This window comes from Melozone crissalis, unplaced genomic scaffold (assembly GCF_028551555.1).
Source record: "Melozone crissalis strain CALT ecotype California unplaced genomic scaffold, PUWL_Pcris_2 ptg000019l_1, whole genome shotgun sequence".
Lineage (NCBI taxonomy): Eukaryota > Metazoa > Chordata > Aves > Passeriformes > Passerellidae > Melozone > Melozone crissalis.
This window is the reverse complement of record NW_026535797.1, coordinates 401,656-426,412: the sequence shown is the minus strand read 5'-3', so window position 1 is coordinate 426,412 and position 24,757 is coordinate 401,656. Positions and strand designations below refer to the sequence as shown.

General features: G+C 50.9%; 1 protein-coding gene across 2 annotated transcripts in view; it reads left to right on the top strand.

Annotated features, from left to right (window-relative positions):
- Nucleotides 1-24,757, top strand: part of INPP5A (inositol polyphosphate-5-phosphatase A) — a 187,334-nt gene that overhangs the window by 23,323 nt on the left and 139,254 nt on the right. For both annotated transcript variants that reach the window (XM_054276844.1, XM_054276845.1), the window contains exon 2: nucleotides 23,515-23,556. In XM_054276844.1, coding sequence (XP_054132819.1) covers nucleotides 23,515-23,556 — 42 coding nt within the window. The remainder of the gene's footprint in view (nucleotides 1-23,514; nucleotides 23,557-24,757) is intronic.

The following is a 24,757-nucleotide window of genomic DNA, read 5'->3' as shown; positions in this document are numbered from 1 at the left end:
AAGTGCGGTCTGTCTCTGTGGGAAATAATGTATCTTGGATAATACAGGCTGAAGTGCAGGTTAAAATGCTTCAAAAGCTCCAAAGTGAACTTGGAGACCAAGTCCTGAGTATTTTTATTGATATTTAGAAATTCTTTTAATTGGTATATTTATTTTCTGTGGTGGAAATGTCTGTTTAATGCATTAAGTGACACAAGATATGACACTTCAGTTAAAAACGCTATGTCTTTGCACTTTTATACCATAAAGGTAGCAGTGGTTTTGGAGACAGTCTGTTGATTTTGAACAGCAGTGTTCAGACTACCTCGAGTTTGATCTTGTGGGCTAAATACCTGTCTTAAAGGCTGGAGTGCATCACTCCTGGTGGTTTCCTTCAGAAAAGATTCAGCAGGCTCACTCCGATCAACAGTTAGGGGAAGAAATCAGGATTTTTTTCTTGTTTTGTCAACAAGAAATTGATAGGAAGGAATGTTTTGGGATGTGAGAGCCTTCTGAAAGGGAGGTAAAACCATAATGAGATGTTTGTATAGGTACAGAAGACACAAAGGCATCCTGCTGTTAAGTGTTCTAATGTATTTACAGTAGATGCAAGATTTGGTCAGTGTGAGAACAATGACGCCTTTCTTTCTCGCTGTTGCTTTCTGTTAATAGTCGGTGTGTTCAACAGCCCCACTGAAGAGCTCTGAATAGCAGGCACTTGCCTTCAACAATACACTTCTGTTTTGGAAGCCTAGGGCTGCTTCCAGGATCCCCTCTGATGGAATTAGAAGGTATTTCCTGAGTAACCTTGACTCTGAATTTTCAGGCTACTGAGTGAAGTGGTTTTGTCTCTAGTCTTGTGGTTGTGTTGGAACTGCAAATGAAGAACTAAAAAATAAGTAATGCAAAATTATCCAAATTTTCTAGGGAACTCCTTAAAAATACTAATGAAGCTGGGGGTTTTGTAATTAAAAAATGAAAACATTTCCTTTTGTAAATACGGAATGATGCTGTTAGACCCTTCTTGCTCATACTTTAGCTGTATAATAATCCAACCTGAAAAGGCAGATAATTGGAAGTAAAATGTGTTTAATTAACTTTTGACTCTATCATCTTGTTTGGCTTTTAAAAGTCAGAAATCTTCACCTTGATATTGGCAGTGCTAGTTTTAGTGCACACCTGTTTCTGCTGCTATTCGCTGTAAACTGCACGGTTGTGCTGTCTCCCCACTGTGTAATTAACTCCCAGCAGCACCGTGGGTTGTCTGGCTGTTACAGCAAGAAGTGTCACTCAGTGCCAGAGCTTGCAGCTCAAGGACTTCAATTCCCCCTAGCAGACAGAGACAGATATAGAGGTGTATGTAGGCAGTGTTGCTTTGGGCTCAGTGCGTTTGCAGCCTGTAGCTGGAATCCAGCCTGCTTAGAGCCAGTGGCTGCCCTGAGCACCATTTCTACCAGCCTGCAGCAGAGTACTCGTGGTTAATGTTATGGGTGTGCTGTGGCTCTGTCTGGGGTTTGAGAATCTGCCCATGTACACTCCTGTCATTGGGTTGTAAATGTAGTTACAGCTTAAAAGTCACAGCTGACGTGGAGAACCAAGCTGAGCGTGTGTAATCTGGGTCACTTCATTAGCAGCCCATCTGTGCGGGATGGTGCCAGGGAGAAGCCCAGTCTGAGGGATGCTCAGGGAACCCCAGCTGGGATTTGGCTGTGAATCTGCTGTTTTCATCCTGAATGTTTTCTGGCTGCAGAGCTGCACAGAAGGAAGGGTGTGTAAGGGAAAGATGCCGATGAGAGCGGTGCTGTCCCTCTGCAAACGGGGCCCCTTCCAAGGCCTGTCCTGGCTGCAGCCCCCACGGCTGGGGCCTGGCTGTGGGACGGGGACAGCAGCTCCTGCACGGGCCAGGCCCAGCCCTGCTCTGGGTGAGGGTGGCCCTGGCCTGGCTGTGGGACGGGGACAGCAGCTCCTGCACGGGCCAGGCCCAGCCCTGCTCTGGGTGAGGGTGGCCCTGGCCTGGCTGTGGGACGGGGACAGCAGCTCCTGCACGGGCCAGGCCCAGCCCTGCTCTGGGTGAGGGTGGCCCTGGCCTGGCTGTGGGACGGGGACAGCAGCTCCTGCACGGGCCAGGCCCAGCCCTGCTCTGGGTGAGGGTGGCCCTGGCCTGGCTGTGGGACGGGGACAGCAGCTCCTGCACGGGCCAGGCCCAGCCCTGCTCTGGGTGAGGGTGGCCCTGGCCTGGCTGTGGGACGGGGACAGCAGCTCCTGCACGGGCCAGGCCCAGCCCTGCTCTGGGTGAGGGTGGCCCTGGCCTGGCTGTGGGACGGGGACGGCAGCTCCTGCACGGGCCAGGCCCAGCCCTGCTCTGGGTGAGGGTGGCCCTGGCGCTGCTGTGAGGAACAGGCTGCAAATGCCCAAGTTCCTGCTCCCTGGGGAGATGCCTTGCTCCACAAGGACTTTGTCCCTTGCCACATGCCCTAATTCCAGGCTGGGGGCTGTGCCTGGTGGCTCTGCAGCAGCCCTGGAAGCTTCAGGCAAAGCTCAAAGCCAAGGGGGGCTGCAGCCTCCAGAGCTCCTCTGAGCCTCAGGAGGGGTCACAGCTTCATCATTTACTGTGGTTTGCACTCTAATCTCCATGAACTGTGAAATGGTCACCGTGGCTAATATCCTCTTGTTAATTAAAGACTGGAAATTGGAGAATGGGAGGAAAATTCTGGAGTTCTGACATGGTTCAGACGTTTGGTGTGCCTTTAAGGATCTCTGACAGGCCAGTTATGGTTGCAAACAAAAGTAGGTCTATTTTGCATGTATTAAGCTGTGCCCTGTCACTTTGAACTATCTGTTCTCAAAATAGAATAAGTGGCAAAGCAGGTGAGCTGACACTGAGTGTACTTGTCACATGAGGACACCTGTGCTGGCAGCTCGGGTGGAAAACTGAGCTCCTGAGCCCCAGAAAAAGAAGTATGAAAAACTTGATGTTTTGATTGCAGTTTGGGAGGAAGTTTGAAGCTTCTGTTCTGATGTGACTCTGGCAACTTATGAAGTTGGACAATGTACGGGAATGGATGGAGCTAATTCCAGTGTATCAAACTTTTTGAGTTTTGAGTAGAAATATAAACCAGGTATATGACGGCCCTGTACATATCACATACTAACTAAGAGTGCATTAATGAGTAATTCCAGTTAGTTTTATTAACCTGTAACTGCAGTTGAGTAAATTTTGTGTTACTATGGAAAATATCTGTGTGAAAACTTAAGAGGGAAACAGAATCCAGTTGGGCATGTAAGAAGGCTATCAGCACAGGGCAGAAAGAGAATTTTCACTTGTGCAGTTGTTTTTTTAAAATACTGAGTGGAGTGCCCTCACTTGTACTTCACTTTATGAACAAACAAAATATTCCAGCAGTAGAGTACAGGTCTTAACTTTTCTGAGGGAGGAAATTCCATTTCTCATGTGGATCTGAAGTCACCATTCAGGTCACCTATTAAAACTCCTCCTTTTGCCTCTGTGTGTCAGAGGGGCTTTTGGGATGACGTTGGGTGCAGCCAGGCTGTGACCCGCGTGGTGGGACACTGGTGACCCATGTTGGGTGACCCTTGTGGTGGGACACTGGTGACCCACGTGGGGTGACCTGCATGGTGGGACACTGGTGACGCACATGGGGTGACACTGGTGACCCATGTTGGGTGACCCACATGGGGTGACACTGGTGACCTGCAGTGGGGCCACTGGGTGGATGGCTGTGAGGGTGTTGGCAAATAGCAACTGCTGTGCTCTTCCAGGAGGGCTGGAATTGGTGAGAGACCAAGTTTTTAGTGCTGAGCTGCTCTGAAAAATGAAATCCGTTTCAAGGATGGAAATAGTTGCTATTGTTTAAACTAAATGAATGTGATGAATTATTTGCTGTAGGTTTTGACAGTTTCCATAACTCTTTTCCTGTGGAATGGGCTGTAGATTGTGTTGGTGCCACAAGGTAGAGAACAGTTTGTCAACGTAGAAAAGTGTGGCACACAGAAAAAATCCCAGTATAGGGAGTCTGATGCACAGGGTTCTGGAGGGTGGTGGTTCCTGAGCTGCAGTCTCCCTTCTCCCTCTCATGCTGCCTTCAGGCTCTCTCTGCTGGGAGCACTGTGGGGCAGCTTCCAGCCCAGGGGAATGGCAATTGTGTTGACAATCCCAATTCTCAATCCTGAATTAATGGACAGTTTTACCCTTGCTTTTTAAATAAAATTCACGTATTTCAGCATAAATATATGTTTCCAGAGCTCTCCTAGAAAGCACGCAAAAACATGTAGGGCTGTCCTTGTGAGTATGTCCCCAAATCTGCAGCATTGTCCACATGATGAAATACATCCTTGTGCCCTGGTAGCCAGTGATGAGTCTGCAGTTTCATCTCTTTCAGGTGATCAGAGGAAAACTCAAGGTGGCTTTCCCCGCTGTAACCCACAACTCATTTGAGATGTTTAAAATATGAAAAAAATGTCATGGAGAAAAAGTCAATAAAGTTATCCTCACTTTTTCTCAGAGTTTAATTGAAGCCTGAAGCCCATTTTCCTAAACAGGAAAAGAGCCATTCCAGCGCCATGAGGAATGTTGATACTAGGTGAAGTGCACTTCCTTGTGACAGAGAAAAATAGAGGTGTTACCTCACTGCAAACAGGATATCTCTGAATAGTTAGGTTTAAATATACAATATTTTCCATAGTGCCTTTGGATTTCTGGAGCCACGGACACGGAATGAATTTTGGCTGCAGTGGCGCTGCTGCCGGCTGGTTGTTGGGGGGTTTCCACTGGTGCTTCACGATGCCACACGTTTGGTTTCAGCGTTTGATCAAGCCTGGTTGAATAAACGTGTCCACAGCGTGTTTGTGGAAATGGGTTTTTGTGCTTGGCTTTTACGTTTCTCGTACATAGAATAGGGTTGCCTGATCCCTTAGCCGTAGCAGCGTGACCGTGCCAGCTGCAGGATGCTCCAGGGAGTGCAGGCTGCCCACCAGCGCGGAGTCACCTCCCCTCCTGGGGCCCATCCTTGTGGCACTCACCCTTACTTCTAATTACTGACGGGGGCTGGAGATGGAAAATAAGATTTATAATTGAGGATGTCTTCCCCCCAAAGTCTGTCTTGTCAGCAGCAGTGGATGGTGAATGTTGTGTAGCAAAAGGGAGTGATTTTCTCTAAGACACTTTTCCTTCCGATAAGCCGGTCCCAGTGCATGCTTTTGTAGTTCTTGACTTGCATTTTAATTTTCAAGCAGGTGCTTATTCAAGTCCAGTGTGCCAGACTGTGTATGTACAGTAGGTTGGGATGAGTTCAACAGTTCTGGGGAAATGTATGCGTCAATTCTCTTGCTGCAGTCTTGTCTCTTATCTGAGCAAGACATGGTTACAAATGAGGAAAAACATTCTGGAGATGTAACTTCTAAATTGGAAGTCTCTATTCCTGGCTGTGTCTTGTGATTAATTTTGTAGATGAGTGTAGAAGAGCAAAGTGCTATTTAATGAGTTGGGGGTAAGCCCTTCCAGGTGTTTTGCGTATGTATTCTTTTTGTTCCTTTAGCTGTGGGTTTGTATATTGCTGAGCCTTGTCATTTTGTTCTGCTCTTTTTATCTGTGAAGCTTTCTGCCAGCAGCAACTTCCCCATGAGCTTATTAAGAATCTCTTCGGGAGTCCCACGGGAGTGTTCATCCCAACCCCAGTGCAGACAATGTTCTTCTGGCTCCTCCGGTTCAGGCTCAGTCGTGACCTCGTTAATGCTGTGCCCAGGCCCACGGTCAGCCCTGCTGCCTGCCTTGCTCAGGTTCTTGCTTTGCACCTGGTTACTGTAAAAGGCTTTCCCCACCTTCTGTGTCACATCTGGCTGGGCTGTGCTCACACACAGATCCTGGCTGGCCTGCCAGATTCAGTCCTTTGCTCCTTTTCATGTCTCTTCGTTTGGTTCACATTCCATTATTTTGAGGATAAGCTCCCTAACTTCATGTAAAGCCCCGTGGCTTGCTCAGCCTTGCCAAGACATTTTGTGTCAATAGTGGGAAACTGACTTCTTGTTGCTTGGTTTGTTTATTTGTTTTTGGCCAAAGCTTCCTGTCTTGATTGCTGTCACACTGGATTTGCCAGGGGATGTTTTTGCTCTATTGCAGGACAAAACCATGTGGAAATCTACAAAACTGAGGGGGACACTAAAAATTTGAGAGGTGTTGAACAGCCTGTGTGCTCGAACAACAGCCGCCTATGCTGGCTTCTAGCCTGCTGTGCTCCCTGTACTCTTCCAGTCTTCACAGCTAATACCATTTTAACATATATTTGCATGTATAAAAACCACCTGGATGTGTTTATAGTTAAAGAATAAATTGGGGCCTAGGCTGCGGTGCCTGTGCTGGGGGTAGTGCCTGGCACACTGGGTACCACTGTGGGGTACCTGGCACCCCCTTGCTGTAATTTGGGGTGTCACAGGGGCGGGGGGCTTGTGCTGCAGTGAAAGCTCGGGTGGAAGATGCAAACAGGAAGGAGCTGCCAGGTGTTCACCTGTGAAATGCAGCATGAGAACCTGAGTCACGCTGAGGGGGGATGCAGGGTGCCATCAGATGGGGAGCAGATCACTGGAGCCTTGCAGGAAAGGTGCCCTGGGGCTCCAAGCTGGGTGGCAAAACTTGCTGCTCACCCTCTGCCTGAGCAGTGAAGCTTTGCTGTCCCAACCACGGTGCTGCTTCGCATTTCTGCCATTATGTGTGGAACTTCTGCAATTATTCTTGTTTGTCCAGCTCACTGCCCTGCTTTACCCTTTGCTTGTGTAAAACTAGTGCTGCTGAATATCAAGAACAGATACAAAAGATGTTTTATAAAGCATGGCAAATAAATTTGCTTTTGTTTTTTACAAAAAGGACACTTTGAAAAGCAGTTTTTCAGCACCTGAGTCCTTTGGAGCTGGTTGCAGCTGTGCAGCCTGTCAGATCCCTGCTCATGCAGTGAACAGAATTTTCTTCTCACACCTGGGGCTGGAGTTTGAGGTGTCTGTGCCCTTGTCATGGGATGATCAGGGGCAGCATTGGAGGAGCTGCCAATCCCCAGCCTGGTACTAAAACTGTAGCAACAAACCTGAAATCAGGATATTTGAGGTCTTACTTGTTTACTTCTGATTGGTATACCTTAAAGAATGCTTGACTCATGTTTTCAAGTTCATATAGCCACAGAGAGAAATTGTGAGAAGTTACATTTTTCATAGGAGTGATATTTGAGGTAGTCACCTGGCCACTGAAATTTTCTTTAAAAATAATCTAAAAAAGTGTAAGTTACAAACACAAAGCGCAAGTTTTGAGTGCTGAGGCAGTCGATGCAGCAGTAGGAGCTGACTACACGCTATACTCCAGTGAATGCCTGGGAAGGGCTGCATGGCAGGAGCCTGAGTTCTGGGGTGATCTCCTGCTTGGCAGGGACTTGGTTACCTTCAGCAGGTGTGCTCTGAAAATGTGCTCTCATTTCTGCACTCTTCACTCGCTGCCTGATGTGATCCTTCCCTTTCGCCAGTGTTCGGTGAAAATCTGCAGAAAGGTGGTTTGGGCCACCTAAGCTTGCGGTTTGCTGTAGGGCAGGAATGCTTCAGCTCAGTTGCCATTGTTGTTTTGCAGAGCTATACTGGAAGCTGTGAAAATAACACACATTACCTTTGTTAATATCTGTCCTTGTTTTCTGTTCGTTTCAAACAAAAAGCCTCTTGCCTGAGCCTGGAAAATTGTGCAGGAAGTGCAGATAAGAAGTGATGGAAACCCAGCAGCTCTTCCAAAGCTTGCTGTGATAGCTTTTCTCTTTGCAAAAGACTTGTGGTAACAATTACCACTTTGGTTTTCAGCAGCCCCTTTGCAGCCAGGAGGGTTTAGATATTAAATACCTTTTGCATCACTACCCACCGATCACACTGGTTTGACAGTAACCTAATGAATCAATTAGTCTGTTCACAACTGTAAATGCAAATTACAAGTAAACCTTTATTCAGGTGGAGCTGGGACTGTGTGTGCCCTGAGAGCTTTGGGGCTCCCCTCTGGGGGTGGTCACAGCCCCTGGGGCTGTCACATGCACAGTGACGCTGGGGGAAGTGATCCTTGAGGAATGTGCTGGCCTGCTGAGTGTAACAGGCTTGGAGGAGCTTGACTGGGAGACAGATGGAAATTGGATAAATGTGCATTGACACTTTGTGTGACAAGAGGGATAGATGTAGAACAGCTGTCTGTAGGGGCAGGAACAGGTAGCACAGCATTTCAGCTGTGCTGGGAGTGCTGCCTCTCACGTCAAACTGTCCGTGTGTTCCAGAGCACAGGGACTCCTTTGGCCACACACAACAGGACCAGGCAACAAAAGAAGCTTTGTCTTTTGACCTCTGGCCGTATTTGGATAACCCTTATTGCACTTTTTTGGGCAAAAGCAAAGACTTTTGGACTGAGTCTTCAATTTGAGTTGGTTGCCGTTTGTTTTACACAAGACGTGTGCTCTGTTAGTTTTGTTTTCCTTGTTCAGGGATCTTGGCACGAGCAGCTGAGGTGTGGGAGCTCAGAAGTTGTGTGTGCAGGAGGGGAGGTCGCTGCAGCCGGACAGGGTGCTCTGGAGGCACACTGGGGATGGTGCCTGCAGTGGGAGCTGCAGGAGAGCCCGGGCTGGGTGCCTGTGGGACGTCCCCGTGTGGGAGCCGGTGCCTTGGCAAGCTCCAGCAGCCTCCTTTCCCAGCCAGATGTTTGAGTGGAAATGGCAAAGGGGGTGCAGCAGCTCCCAGTCTGGGCTACCCTGCTGCTCACTGGTGCCTTGTGTCGTGCGAACAGCACGATGGTTTGAAGAGTGGACTGCAGTTAGATGTTGGTGTTGCAGGTTCTCACAGGGGGCTGGGCTCACAAACTCCTGAGGTTGTGTTTGGGGTGTTGGGAATAGGGACAGCTGTGAGTGCCTGGGCTGAGGGGCTGTGGGGCTGGGGCGATCAGTAGAGAAGGGACACCAGGTAGGGTTGCTGGGTTCTGTGCGGTGTGGGACACCTCCCAGAGTAAAACAACGTGTAGGCTTTCAGAGCTGAGCAAATTCCACCTACTTAAAAACATAATGGTTGCATTCACTTGAGCATTTTAACATGAGGAGGAGCAGTCAGGATCCTGTGAGGCTGGAGCGCTGGCAGGGTGTTTTTCTGAACTGTGTATGCTTTTGTTCATTTAGGTATTCTTAAAATTTATTTTCAGCGACGATGGATGTTTTTTTTCCTCAAACTCAAGAGAAGCTGTGATCTCACTGTTGGTTATGCTGCAGGTTTTGTGTTGGCAGAGTGTGTTCATCCAACACTGCCTGCTGACACTCCTCGCTGCTGTTGTCTGCCTGATGTTTCCTTCCTTCAGAGTCTATATTTAGTGTTAAACAGCATTCACTGTGGCACAGGGCTACAGGCAGTTTGCTTTCAAGCCAAAGGAAATGGTTCTCTTTAAGGATAAGAGTGAACAAGGGGCAGGATTTCCTGTGGAAACGCGCCCACAGGAGAGTTGACTTTTACTTTGAAGTTAATGGCAAAAAAGGCAAAGTGAAACCCTGAAGAGTTTATATGCACAGAAAAGATATTTTTTCTTGCCTGGTGAAGGAAGCTTGAGTGCGGGGAGGAGTGGGGAAGGGTCTGAGCAGGGGGCTGCAGGTCTGCATCCTTGGGGATGCTCCAGCCCCTGGACACGTCCCTGGGAGCCTGCCGGGTGGGCAGAGACGCCAGCTGCTGCCACCCTGTTCAGCCCATTTCAGTCACACGGAGCGCCTGTGGCAGGTGTCACCGAGCCTGCTGGCCGCTGTGTGTGCAGCCCCCATCCCCATCCATGGCTGGCAGGTGTCACCGAGCCTGCTGGCCGCTGTGTGTGCAGCCCCCATCCCCATCCATGGCTGGCCGGTGTCACCGAGCCTGCTGGCCGCTGTGTGTGCAGCCCCCATCCCCATCCATGGCTGGCCGGTGTCACCGAGCCTGCTGGCCGCTGTGTGTGCAGCCCCCATCCCCATCCATGGCTGGCCCGTGTCACCGAGCCTGCTGGCCGCTGTGTGTGCAGCCCCCATCCCCATGCAGGGCTGGCCGGTGTCACCGAGCCTGCTGGCCGCTGTGTGTGCAGCCCCCATCCCCATCCATGGCTGGCCGGTGTCACCGAGCCTGCTGGCCGCTGTGTGTGCAGCCCCCATCCCCATCCATGGCTGGCCGGTGTCACCGAGCCTGCTGGCCGCTGTGTGTGCAGCCCCCATCCCCATACATGGCTGGCCGGTGTCACCGAGCCTGCTGGCCGCTGTGTGTGCAGCCCCCATCCCCATCCATGGCTGGCCGGTGTCACCGAGCCTGCTGGCCGCTGTGTGTGCAGCCCCCATCCCCATGCAGGGCTGGCCGGTGTCACCGAGCCTGCTGGCCGCTGTGTGTGCAGCCCCCATCCCCATGCAGGGCTGGCCGGTGTCACCGAGCCTGCTGGCCGCTGTGTGTGCAGCCCCCATCCCCATGCAGGGCTGGCCGGTGTCACCGAGCCTGCTGGCCGCTGTGTGTGCAGCCCCCATCCCCATCCATGGCTGGCCGGTGTCACCGAGCCTGCTGGCTGCTGTGTGTGCAGCCCCCATCCCCATCCATGGCTGGCAGGTGTCACCGAGCCTGCTGGCCGCTGTGTGTGCAGCCCCCATCCCCATGCAGGGCTGGCCGGGGCTGCAGAGGGGCCGGGGGCCCCTGGAGGGAGCAGAGCAGACCTGGAGCAGGTCCTGGCAGGGAGCTGCCCCTGCCCTGCGCGGGCACAGAGGGGCAGTGGGGCAGAGCTGGGGCCGTCACACACCTGCCCGGACACACAGCTGGGCCCGTCTCCTGCTTTAGCTTCCAGGGCAGCTGCCATTGAGAAAAGCAGTGGGAGAAGGGGGATTGCTCGGGGACAGCAGCGAGTTTCGCTCTGCCTCTCCCCACAGTGAGGGAGGCTCAGAGCACACGGCCCATGAGCCGGAGGGGCTGGGGCTGGCAGCTGCTCGCTGGGGCTCTCTCCCCAAGGTGAGGTTGGGGTGCTTCAGGGGTGCTGCCCACCTGCTCCTGGGCAGCACTGCACAGGCGTCCTTCACAGGAGTGCTGAGCCGCTGCCCGTCAGTGCTCAGTGCACAGAGGGGTTGCTGGAATTCCACAGCTGCCAGCAGTGCTGCCTTTCTGGCACCGTACTAGCCTCATATGAATTAATATCGTGTTGCACAAATCAGTTTGGAATGTATGTTTTGTTTCATCTCATGTGTTTGCTCTTTATTTTCTTCTTTCATGAAAGCTGCTAAAATTCCATTTCATGCTATAAAATGCATTTTTGTCTGAGGTGTGAGGGAACAGGAAAACATTCTTTTTCAAAAAAGAGTGTGAAACTGTGCTTGTGAATTTTCCTTGTTTTCCCACTGTAACAAAAGGATTGAGACCTGGTGTATTATTGTAAGATGTATTCTGACTGAAATCAGAAATACTGACTGTACATCCAGTTTTTATGTGTTGAAGCCCAAGGACCTTACAACTGTGAATGGATCAATATAACAACAGGCTCTTTTCTGTAACTGGGGCCCAAACACAACCCCTAAGATTTATATACTCAAATAAATATGTGGTGATGTCACCATTCCAGACATCTAAAAATCACTGTTTCAGTACTGCTTGTTAGTTAGGTTTCCAAATGAATATAAATGTCAGATTTAAAATACATCTGTTTTAAAAGCATTAGTAAAGTATCTGTGTATTTCATTTAAGATTTTGCTTCTGCTGAAGCTGGCTTGATGAAACACTTCACGAAGGCTGCGCACATCTCTGCAATTTATTTATTTCTAAGTTGGCCTCTCTGCCAGATGTCTGATGGCCTTTTGTGGAAACTTAAGGGAATACTGAGGATGGTTATTCCCAGTTGCATGTATCAGTTCTGGTGCTTTGGCTTCCTTGAAACTGCATCAGCAATGTTTTATTAATTGAGCAAAACTGTTTTCCTTTCAGGACTTTGTTTCTCTAAATTGTTTCTTCTGAGTTGTCCATGGTCCTTGAAGATTCCTATTTCTCCTTATATGCCTCATTTTTACCATAAAGAATCATCTAGATAGTTTCTTCATAAATTTTTGCTCTTGTAGCAATTGCATGTTAAGTGCAAATGTAGCACCCAAACCTTGTTCTGGGCTATCCCGGGAGTGTAGGAGGCAAAAGGATTTGGCCCTGAATAACCAAGATGTCAGTAATAACATATGTGGGACAATGGAGGCTTCCTGTGTTCAGTTGGTTTGTTGGTGGGTGGTTTCCCCCCATCCTTCCTGTGCAAAGCAAACCAGAAACCTTTGCTTTAGCTCGAGCACACCTGGCTGTGACACACGGCCGTGCAGGAGGCTGCTGCAGTGTCACCTGGCAGGAGAGGAGTCTTCAGGTCCCTTCACCTGAGCCGAGTGAGCTGGGCCGCAGTGCTGTTGTACGTGCTGCTGCCCTGGCATCGCGTGTGCAGCCCGCCTCAGCTCCCCAGAGCTGGGTGCCACCAGCCCTGGCGGGCAGCGTTGGCAGGGACCCCTGCCCTGTGCCAGGGGCAGTGCAGTGGGGCAGCACTGGGCTGCTCCTGAGCGCCAGCACGGCCAGGTGTGGGCTCAGGGCTGGGCACCAGAGCTCTGTGCCATGGCACGGCCAGGTGCGCTCACCAGGTGTGCCCCCTCAGGGCTGGGCACCCAGAGCTCTGTGCCATGGCACGGCCAGGTGCGCTCACCAGGTGTGCCCCCTCAGGGCTGGGCACCCAGAGCTCTGTGCCGTGGCATGACCAGGTGTGCTCGCCACGTGTGCCCCCTCAGGGCTGGGCACCCAGAGCTCTGTGCCAGGGAGCCCCTGGCAGCCCCAGCATGGCCAGATGTGCTCACCAGGTGTGTTCCTCAGCACCCAGAGCTCTGTGCCAGGGAGCCCCTGGCCCTCCATCCCTGCTGGGTGCGCTGGGGCCGCGTGTGGCTCACCTGACGGGTGGGTTTGGGGCTCTGAGCTCTGGCTGGAGGCTGTGGGACTCCAGGTCACTCCTGAGGATCCCAGAGATGCTTCCCAGCATGAGATGCTGTGTCTCAGCTGAGCATTTTGCCCTGTGTTTGTGGGAGCCTTGTTGGCTGAGGATGTTATCCCATAGGAGAATGCCATCAGTTCCAAACCGCCTCTGCTGGGCTCACCCTCAGCATCACCAAAACAAGGTTGGTGTTTTCATGTGGCAGCTCTGAATAAAGCTGAAAATAAGCTTTGTGGACTATTGGGCCATTGGTCAAAGGTGCATTTGTTATAGGTAGAAGTTAAGTTAAAATAGGATATAGTTCAATTATATTGTATTAATTATGTTGTATTATTTGTATTATGTTAAAGGGGAGGGGCTCATTAGAATGTGCTAGAAGGGTCCAGGGTTTGGTGAAACAGGGCTCTGATGGGGCAAGGCAAGGTCGAAGAGAGATTGGATGAAACATCTGACCAATCATTCGAAGCCCTGCAGAAACGATTGGTCCAGAATGAGCGGCAGTAAAGACCAATGAGAAGCCTGGAAATGGACCAATCACCATGAGGATCCAAAGTGCACCAATCCTGGACCCGAGGGGGACTATAAATGTGGGGAGTTCGTTTTGGTCGGGGTTCTTCTTCTTTTGGGGTACTTGTTGTTTGGGAGAACCCAGTGCACTTGGGGTGAGCGCACTGTTTTCGTTTTTGGCTCGCTGTGTGGGTGCCTGGGCTTATCCTGGGCACTCCGTTCCTTGTAGCTATTTTAATAAATGAGAACCTCTTTCTCTGGAGAAAGTTTGGCCTCGTTTATATCCGTAACACATTTATTATAGAAATGTGCATAGCAGCAAGGAGGAGGAAAAACCCCAATCCTGAAAACCTACTCTCTAGATCAAATTGAAATAAATTTCCAAGTGTGTCCCTTAGCCCTTTATTTTTGAAATAGCATGTAAATAGCTGTCATTGTCTGCTCTGCTATCAAATACGTGTTTTAGATCTCTGTGTGTCCCGGGAGTGTGTTGAACTCCGCCGGGATTCACTTGCTGGTGAATTCACAGCTGTCTGGGGACTGTGGTATTTTGGTGTGAGGGCTCTTTTTTTCTAGTAGAACGCAGGGTGTGTTGGAGCTGCCTCAGTGACAGCTCGCAGTGTCCTGGCGGGTTCCTCCTGGCACTGCAGCCATTCTGGGCAAGGCCAGGACTTTCATCCCTAGCACAACAGTGCTCCATCACATGGCATTTGGTTCACAAATAAGGATATATGTTTTCTTGAGGAAAGAGCATTTATTACTCAGAGGAATTGATAGACACTGCTTCACAGCAGGGCATGCAACTCATGACCTTTAGGTCTTGAGCTTTAGGTAAAGCTTTAGGTACGAGCACTTAAATAAAATTACATTATTATTTTTATTTTTCTACAGAGCACATTGTACCCTATTGGTTTAAGGCAATTTTTCCTGCAGGTTTCTGCAGCTGCTCCCTGAGCTGCTGGGCTCGGACGCCCAGAGCTGTCGGTGTGTCAGGCCAGGAGCACGTGTGTGTATGGAATGAGTGACTGTGGTGCTCTCACCACTCTGTTTACCTGGTGTGGAGAAGGCTCTGTGGGCCTGGGGCTGTTCTGCTTCACGGTGCCAGCACAGCAGGGCTGTGGAAAGGCCTGCAGCTGACACAGATCACCGGATTAATAAAATGTGGGATGTTTTCAAGCCTTCATAAAACTCAGCCCACAGAAAGAACCGTTTGGATCGCTGGCCTTTGGTTCCCGGGAGATGCGAGTCCCGATGGTGCTGCTGCCCTGGGTGTGTTTCTGTACCACGCAGATTTAAAAGAACAGTTGTAGATACCCCCCTGGTCAGCCTGGGGGAGTTTTATTAAAGATTTCACTTCAAACAAATAGAGAAAGAAACCCCAGAAATACACAGGACAGGCCATGGTGGTGGTTGTGGGTGTGAATTTGGCCAGAGATCTATTTTATCTATCCACATGCGAAAGCAGATTAATTTGATTACACTTTTTCAATTTTCCCTGTGTCATTCCAAAATCAGGATACAAACCAGTGGAAAACTTGAGTGTATTAATGTCTTTGATCTTGCTATTTGCTAACAATTAGAGTTTGTGTGGTGTTGGATTAACTCTTGTTAATGCTCTTAACACATTGGTTATTCAAATATCCAGGAGCTTTTAAGCTTTCAGTAAGATGTCAGTAATAGAAGTTAAATTTGCAGCACATGGGCGGTTCACTGGGGTCAGGAGACTCACAATTCTGGACTTCTCTTACTCTGTGCTTGTGCCTGTCGGGGTTTGTCCTGAGTGTGGGCTGTGAGAGCAGTCAGCCCATGAGGCTGTGCCCTGGCCCTGCTCCTGTTTGCTTGTGTGCCCAGGGACAAACCAGGCTGAGCTCGCTGGGTGCCCAAGGATAAACCGTGTCTGTGTGCTGCATGCCTGCAGAAAACATGGTTAAACAGAGTTCAGCTTCGTGTTTTAAGGGCGTGTCTGTGTGTGTGTTAGACCTGTGTAAGCCTGGTCACTTTGCTGTCAGATCTACTGAACTATTTTCTACACCAGCAATTCTGAAGATCTGGAGCTTTTGTGTTGCTCCACCTCAATGTAATCTAATGTAATGCTTAAGATAATTACCTGCTATGTAAACTCTACTAAAAATGTGTGTCTTCAATTAACTGTTCTGTGGGAATGTTACAAGGGAAAGTTGAGCTCCATTAGTGCTGAGAGAAGTATTTTTCTTTTGTTCTGTGATGCTGGATTAGCCAGGAAAGGAATAGACTTGGGACAGACATTAATACTTTATTTGGAATATTGTAGAATCACAGATGGATTGGGTTGGAAGAGACCCTAAAGATAATTTCATTCCACCCATCTGCCATGGGCAGGGACAGGGACACCTTCCACCAGAGCAGGGTGCTCCAGGCCCTGTCCAACCTGGCCTTGGGCTCCTGGGGCTGGCTCTAAAGCTCCATAGCCACAAGGTACGTGGAGTGCAGTTTTCATCTTTCTGCTGGGGAGTTAGAAATACTGTGTTACAGACTTGGGTATTGTATATGATTGATGAACTTCCTGAGATTTAACTGTTCTTATGAATGGCAGATTGCTTTTAGTCACTGCCCTGAATCATCATGTATTAGATGCAAACATTATTTATGCTGAATTAGGTGACAGTTTCAAGTTCATCTTGTAAATTTCACTTTTCCATTGGTGATGAGTAGTTTTCTGTTTTTATTTTTTCCTTTCCTATTTTCTTTGAGGGATATTTTTGAGTTGACCTTGTTCCTTTGTCTCCAGAGTTCAGGTGGGGCTCCCAAATGTCTGCACTGAGAACCTGAGACAGAGCTGCTCTTTGGGGCAGCATAGAAAATGCACGATCCTGCTGAACAAGCAGCGTGTTTGTGGTGTTCCCTCCTCGCTGCCCCGTCCTGTCCTGCCTGCAGGGAGCTGCTTCTCGCCCTCCTGGCACCCTCAGGGCACCCTCCCCTGGCACCTGCGCCCACTGGGCTCAAGCTGCAGGAGACTCTCTACATCCAGCCCTGAAATTAAACTAAAGTGGCTATGCTTTTACTGACACAGATGTTCTTTATTAAAAAGCGTTTGTTGTTCTATCTCATTTTTTACTTACGTGGCCGGAGGAGTTTGTTTTACATGGGTTCAGTAAATGGCCCTGGGCTCATGGGCTCCGTCCCATCCAGGGGCTGCTTTCAGTGCTGTTATGGTATCAGCCTCATCAGCTGAAGAACTAGAGCTTGTTCCAGCTGCTGCTCGTAAGCTGCCTGCTCCCTGCCTTGCTTTTGGGGCCATCTGTGTGACTCTTTGGTTGTTTTAGAGTCTTATAACCTGTAAGATTGGTCAGTGACATTCTCGAGGTTTTGAATGATCTTGTCCAGATGGGAGTACTGACAGGACATGCTACCATTATTATGTAGATGGTAAAGACAGGTGGTTCTTTTCCCCTGTCCTGTGCTCTTTGAGGAGCAACTAATTATGGTTGTGGTATGAACTATAATATATATATATATGTTACACACACACCTGCATCTATGTATGCCTTTACATCCAGATCTTTTGAAGAGGTAGGGACTTGCTTCCTCACCCTTGCATCTGTTACATTATTCCTTACATGTCCCTCAGATGTGGCCGGGGTAGTTAATTAACAGGTCACTGTTTGCTGTTCCATTTTTAGGCCGCATTTCCTGTGCTTCTGTGCTCAGAATTCAGAATCCCTGGCCGGGCAGGGCTGTCTCTTGGTCTCTTCTCTCAGACGGGGACAGGTGGTTTCGGTTGTTTAAGGGCTGCTGGTTTCTCCTGCGTACGCAGACACCAGTTCATAGACAGTTTTGGCTGTTCGGAAACAGAGCCTTCGAAACAGGCAGCAGGTGCCGAGTCTGTTTCAGTGTGTGCTGCGTTGTGCCAGGGAGCTCAGGCCCCGCGGTTCCCGTCCCGGTTCCCGTCCCTCTGTCCCCGCGGTTCCCGTCCCGGTTCCCCGTCCCTCTGTCCCCGCGGTTCCCGTCCCGGTTCCCCGTCCCTCTGTCCCCGCTGCCGGCTGAGCCGCTCGGGCCGTGTTCGCTGCCGAGCTGCGCAGGAGCCGGCCCCGCTTCGGCCGCTCTTTTATTCCCAGCGAGCATTGTCTCGGCTGAGAGGCGCTCACAGGAAGGGACATCAGCCGGAAAGGTCAGCAGCGAGGGTTCGGTGTTTGCAGCAGCGCGGGTCAGGGCAGGGGCAGGGAGCTCCTTCCCGGAGCTGCTGCGGACCGCGCCTCACGCCAGCAGCGGGCCCGGGCCCGCCCGGCTCTGCCCGAGGCTGTCCTGGTGCTTCCCTGGGCGCTGTCACCCTCCCCGGCAGGGGCTGTCCCTGCGAACACGGGCACTGTCCGTCCCCGGGCACTGTCCGTGCTCCCCCTGCTGTTCTGGTGATGCCCTGGGCGCTGTCACCCTCCCCGGCAGGGACAGGGGCTGTCCCTGCGGACACGGGCACTGTCCGTGCTCCTCCTGCTGTCCTGGTGATGCCCTGGGCGCTGTCACCCTCCCCGGCAGGGACAGGGGCTGTCCCTGCGCACACGGCCGGCCCTCGGGCACTGTCCCTGCGGACACGGGCACTGTCCGTCCCCGGGCGCTGTCCGTGCTCCTCCTGCTGTCCTGGTGATGCCCTGGGCGCTGTCACCCTCCCCGGCAGGGACAGGGGCTGTCCCTGCGCACACGGCCGGCCCTCGGGCACTGTCCCTGCGGACACGGGCACTGTCCGTCCCCGGGCACTGTCCGTGCTCCTCCTGCTGTCCTGGTGATGCCCTGGGCGCTGTCACCCTCCCCGGCAGGGACGGGGCTGTCCCTGCGGACACGGGCACTGTCCGGCCGTGCCGGGCAGCTCCTGTCCCCTGTTCCCTGTCCCAGGAGTGGCGGCAGCGCCTTCCCCATCCTCTCCGCTCAGGCTCTGCTTTGCCCCGGGTTACCTGCTGGCTTTTTTTCTCCGTTTCTCCTGGTTCGGTGTCCCACGAGCCACGGCGTTGCTCAGCCGGGGAGTACCTTGGCCCTAAACTCCTGGATGACAGATGCGTGTGTCCCACCCCTGGTTTTCAGCCTGTGTTAATTAGGCTGTGCTGTGTTTTCTCCCCCATACCTGTTCCTTGATCCTGGTCACTGTCATTGGGCTGTAACAGCACCGGGATGGGACTGTTCTTTTTCTGCTGCTCCTTGGGAAAGTTGCAGGCTTTCAGAAATGAAAGGGACACCACAGTAGTGTTTGTGAGTTGTTTGTGCAAATGCATGGAATAAAAACACAGTGTTTAAGTAAAAGTTTGGATTTTAAAAAATCTGCATTTTTCTTTCAATGTTTTTTCTTAAACTCGTAATTCTGGTTTTCCTGTTGGTCCTGGTAGGTTTGCCTACATGGGCTTTGAAATGTTGTGAACTCATGATGTGAACAGAACATGCAGATTATAATCTTTTTGTTTGTCATTTAAGAGTGTAAAGTGGGTACAAAACACCACATTAATAGTACCCAGCTGATGGGGGGCTTTTGCCAGTATCATCTGTGTGATTCAAGAGAGCATAGCAACAGCAGTGCTTACAAGTCTATTTGAAGTAAAAAAAAAAATATTTAAATCCAATGGATCTTTGAATATAAATGTCGAAAGCGTGTCAGTAAATTTACAAAGGCAATATAAGAGATCAAAAATATTGATCAAAATTTCACAGTCTAAATAATTCTGTTGAAACAACTGTGATGGTCAGCCATGTTGGCGGACTCTAAAGATGTTTTTGAGTAAGCCTATTGCTGATGAAACAGAACTTGATCAAAGGCTTTGCTTTTCATTAAAGAAGTAGAAAACCAATTACAGTAAAGGTGGGGAAAAATAGTCTGTATTTTATATTTTTCTTTATGTGCCTTGCAGTATAAGATGAAAAGGCTCTGGGTGCTGCTGGGACCGCAGCCCAGGAGTCTGTGCCTGCAGCAGGGCCCTGTGGTGCTGGGGGATGCCAGGGACTGCTGGAACTCGGACAGGGATCACTCTGACAGTGATCCCTCAGCCCGTCTGGGGCTCTTGGGGCTGCTTCAGTCAGGCATGTAAAAATCGGGGCTGCTCGTGCCGTGTGTGTTCAGGCAGTGTGCAGAGTCCAGTTGTCCTCTGATTCATTTTGGAACCCAGTTTTCACAAAGCCAGTCAAGATTTTTTTTCCTTTTAGCTTAAAATATGAGCCTATTCTTTGCTAAAAATAAACTTCACAAAATAGAACCTGCTTTCTATAATTCATTGGCTTTCTTCCATTTCCCTCTGTACAAAGCTGAAAAGAAATTTTCCAAGCTGTTAATTTGGTTTCATTTAGTCCTTTTCCCTTTTTCCTTTTGAATGAAAGGCTCCTTACCCTGCCTAAATATATATTCTTTTTCATTTTTTTGGAAAGACTCCTTCCCCATCTGAGTATATTTTTGCAATAGGCTTAAAGCTTTCCTGTTGGCTGTTGAGTGTAAATTTGTAGGAAATAGAAGTACTGGGGAGAAGAGAGACTACTTGTACGTTCGATTTGAAAAGCCGCTTGTTTTTGGGCTGTTAGCAGCTCATGTGGTGTTCATGTGTTCACAAGCTGACTGTGTTTTCTTATAAACCTGACCATTACAGTGACCAGCGTGACATAAATAGACTTCAAGTGGAAACTCGTCATGAAAAGAGGTAGTTTGAGTGGGATTTGGAATTCCAGGAAAAGGTCAAAACTGCTTTTAATTGAGGGGAGCGGTGCACGCGAGACGCATGTCCCGGTTTTTAATACGGATCCCATGTGGTGTTGCTGTCTGGAAGTTGTGCTTGTTCGAGGGGAAGGGTTTCTATTTGCGGCTCGGTGGGGTCAGACTGTGTGCCTGAAGGGAGGGATGGGAGCAGGGCCGGTGGGGTCAGAGTGTGTGCCTGAAGGGTGGGATGGGAGCAGGGCCGGTGCAGTCAGACTGTGTGCCCGAAGGGTGGGATGGGAGCAGGGCCGGTGGGGTCAGAATGTGTGCCTGAAGGGAGGGATGGGAGCAGGGCCGGTGGGGTCAGAATGTGTGCCTGAAGGGTGGGATGGGAGCAGGGCCGGTGGGGTCAGAGTGTGTGCCTGAAGGGAGGGGTGGGAGCAGGGCCGGTGGGGTCAGAATGTGTGCCCGAAGGGAGGGATGGGAGCAGGGCCGGTGGGGTCAGAATGTGTGCCTGAAGGGAGGGATGGGAGCAGGGCCGGTGCAGTCAGAATGTGTGCCTGAAGGGTGGGATGGGAGCAGGGCCGGTGGGGTCAGAGTGTGTGCCTGAAGGGAGGGATGGGAGCAGGGCCGGTGGGGTCAGACTGTGTGCCTGAAGGGAGGGATGGGAGCAGGGCCGGTGCAGTCAGAATGTGTGCCTGAAGGGAGGGATGGGAGCAGGGCCGGTGGGGTCAGAATGTGTGCCTGAAGGGAGGGATGGGAGCAGGGCCGGTGGGGTCAGAATGTGTGCCTGAAGGGAGGGATGGGAGCAGGGCCGGTGGGGTCAGACTGTGTGCCTGAAGGGAGGGATGGGAGCAGGGCCGGTGCAGTCAGAATGTGTGCCTGAAGGGAGGGATGGGAGCAGGGCCGGTGGGGTCAGAATGTGTGCCTGAAGGGAGGGATGGGAGCAGGGCCGGTGCAGTCAGAATGTGTGCCTGAAGGGTGGGATGGGAGCAGGGCCGGTGGGGTCAGAGTGTGTGCCCGAAGGGAGGGATGGGAGCAGGGCCGGTGGGGTCAGAATGTGTGCCCGAAGGGTGGGATGGGAGCAGGGCCGGTGCAGTCAGAATGTGTGCCTGAAGGGTGGGATGGGAGCAGGGCCGGTGGGGTCAGAGTGTGTGCCTGAAGGGAGGGATGGGAGCAGGGCCGGTGCAGTCAGAATGTGTGCCCAAAGGGTGGGATGGGAGCAGGGCCGGTGCAGTCAGAATGTGTGCCTGAAGGGAGGGATGGGAGCAGGGCCGTGCTCCTGCAGGCACAGGGGCGTTTGCTGAGCTCTGCCTGCACAGTCGGGTGTGTTTGAGGTGCAGCCTGCGGGTCAGTGAGCAATCCGTGCTGGCCAGCCCTGTGCCCCTGGGCAGCAGCCCTGGAGCCTGAGCTGCGAGGGCAAGGGAGGATGGAGGGAGAGGAGGGCCCTGGGCGCTTGGCAGGACACCTGGAGCAGAGGCCTGCGGCTGCTTGGGCGGCAGGGACACCTGGAGCAGAGCCCTGGGCGCTTGGCAGGACACCTGGAGCAGAGGCCTGCGGCTGCTTGGGCGGCAGGAGGGCTGGAGGGGACTGGGGACAGGGCACAGGAAGTGCTTCCCACTGCCAGCGGCCAGAACAGACTGATAAAATGGCGTGTGGATTAGTGACCCGGGAGAAATTGCATCGGTGAATGGGTATGAAAGGATTTAGCATCAGAGAGGACAGGGAAAAGATTAATTTCCATTATGTTACCAAAAGCATGAGATAATTTAATGAAGGACAGAGTGCAGAGAGAAGGGATAGGAAGAAGTCCAAAGTCTGTGGAAGACATGAAATATAATGTGCCTATTTTTAGACAGAAAAATAAGAGGAAGATAAATTATCTTTCTACTTGATTGTTATCTCCAGTCCTTCAAAAGTTCAAATTGTTTCATTTATGTGAGGTGCCTGGAGAGGAGTCCGAGGTGAGGGCTAGCTTACAGAATTGTAGCACAGAGTGGTGAAAGTGGAAAGAAAAGATGTGGTGGTGCCAGAGGAGGGACTGCTGGAGGAGGGCACAGCAGTGGGAGCCAACAGGGCCCTTCCTGTGCAGCCCGAGCCATGGGCCAGAGATGGGGCTGGCACGGGCTGGGCACACAGCCAGGGTGAGCCAGAGACAGGGCTGGCACGGGCTGGGCACACAGCCAGGGTGAGCCAGAGACAGCGCTGGCACGGGCTGGGCACAATCAGGGTGAGCCATGGGCCAGAGACAGGGCTGGCACGGGCTGGGCACAGTCAGGGTGAGCCATGGGCCAGAGACAGGGCTGGCACGGGCTGGGCACAGTCAGGGTGAGCCATGGGCCAGAGACAGGGCTGGCACGGGCTGGGCACACAGCCAGGGTGAGCCATGGGCCAGAGACGGGGCTGGCACGGGCTGGGCACACAGCCAGGGTGAGCCAGAGACAGGGCTGGCACGGGCTGGGCACAGGAGTCCGTGCTGGCAGCCGCAGAGACCCTCTCAGCACCCTCTTTCTTGGGGCTGGTTACAAGAAGTTCAGTTTTGTTGTGAAGTTGTGTCCAGCCCTTTGAAAGCAGCATGCTTGGTGGGAGAGCAGAGCAGAGCAGAAGGCTGGTGCCAGTGTTCGCCTCTGGGCAGTTGGTGCCCGAGCTCTTTGGCAGGGACGAGCTGCCTCTCTGTTTCCAGTCTGGAATGTTCTGCTGCCTCCCACCGATTCTGGGCGTTCCTGCCGCTGCTGTGACAAGGAACTCTGATTTGTATTGTTATTCCCCTTTAGGATGTAAAAATTATCCAGAAGTCTCGTTGTTGAAGATAACGCTCAACAAATCAGCTGTCCCTTCTCAGCCCTCTGGGGCTGGGATCTGTTCCTGAAAACACAGAATTAGCACTTCACTGCAGTTTTGCTGCATCAGTTTGTGTAATTTCTGGAGCAATCTGGAAATGCTTCTCGCGGTTTGTCCTCGGCAGGAGGTGTGGTGGGATGGAGCATCCCCAAAGGCACTGTCATTCCTCTGAACCAGCTGTGTGCAGCAGCTCTGGCCGCTGGGAGCTCAGGTGGCAGCGGCTGGGTGTGGGCAGCTGGTGCAGTTTCTGCCCCACAGGTGATAATAGCCCTTCTAACAGCACGCGGTTCAGTGTGCCCTTGCCTGACAGACGTGTGGGTACCGATGCTGTGCGCTCACACACAAAATGCACCTTTTTGGTGACAATCAGGGGGGCTTGGGCACGATGGGCTGAGGCCTGTCCAGTGGCATCGTGGAGGAACATCCTCGTGTTTGTACTTTTTGCTTTAATTGTGAGAAAAGCTCCCTTCTTGAACGCACTGAGGAAAGCAATAATAGCACGATATTGTTGTAAAAATAGATTTCTCTTACTTGTAATTAATTTTTGCCTTTTGTTTTCCAGCCAGAAAATTTACAGAAGAATTGGCTTCGGGAATTTTATCAGGTAAGGTAAAGTTTTTTTTCTCATGGAGTTTTGTGCATCTTTGTTTATTGACCTAATTAGTAATGTCAGGATCTTTTGCTCTGTGAAGTGAAAGTACTATTTTATTGTGATTTTATTTTATAGTAAAAGACGGCCCTGAAAATATGTCTTCCTGCATTTCTAAGTAATCATTATAAAAATTCAGCATATAAGCACAATTTGTTCTTATCAACAATTCTCTGGCTAAAAAATAGATTCAGGTTTTATAAAATTGACTTCAGTTTGGCATGAAATGGTCTTTTAAGTCTATTGAATAAGATATATATTTGAGTACTTAAAAAAAAATCTGTTGGGAAGTCTAGTTTACCCTAAAATGGAAATATGACAAGTTTTGTCTGCTCTTTCTTAACAATTTTCTTGTTTGGTAATGTGGAAGTATTGACATAGAACCCATATTATAAAATGTGCTGTTGCCTTCTTGTGTGAGAGGGTTTTTAAAGTGCAGAAGCCCCCCTCACACACTGTGTTGTTGCAGTAGAGACCTGACTTGCAGCGTGTGTGCAGAAATGTGGTGACGAGCAGCAGGAATGAGCGCTGCTGGGGCAGGGAGGTGGCACCCTGGGCAGCAGCAGCAGCTGAGCCCTGCTGTCCCTGCTGGCAGAACCGGGGCACGCTGCAGTCCCACGGAGGGTGGCACTGGGAGGGCCCCAGGGCACCTGAAAGGCACCTGGATGTCCTGTGCCAGGGGCAGGGACACTTCTCACTGAAACACTCTGCTCCGAGCCCTGCCTGACCCGGCCATGGAACAGTGCCACCTGGTACTGAAGGGCCACGGCGTTCCTTTATCCAGTCCTACTTCTCTTACAGAAAAATAGTTAACAGAATGGTGCTGTTCAAATGGTAAAGTGAAACTGCGTGCAGAAAATATGATTAGCAGAATTTCATCTTTTCCTTTTGTAATTGAAAGCATCCCACAAGTCTCTACATTCTCGGGTTGCCAGTGCAGCCTGTGACCTTTATTACGTTGATGTAAAATACTGCAATTCACTTTTACTGGCAAATGTAAGAGATTTGCAAAAATCCAATGTGAAGTAACCACTCTTACGTTCTTTAGGATCTGCCAACTTCAGATTCATCTCTTTATTTTTCTTCTTCCGCCTTGGTTGGTCGCTGCTGTATGTACATGGTGCTTGCACTGCACCAGTGTCTCAGCTAGCTCTGA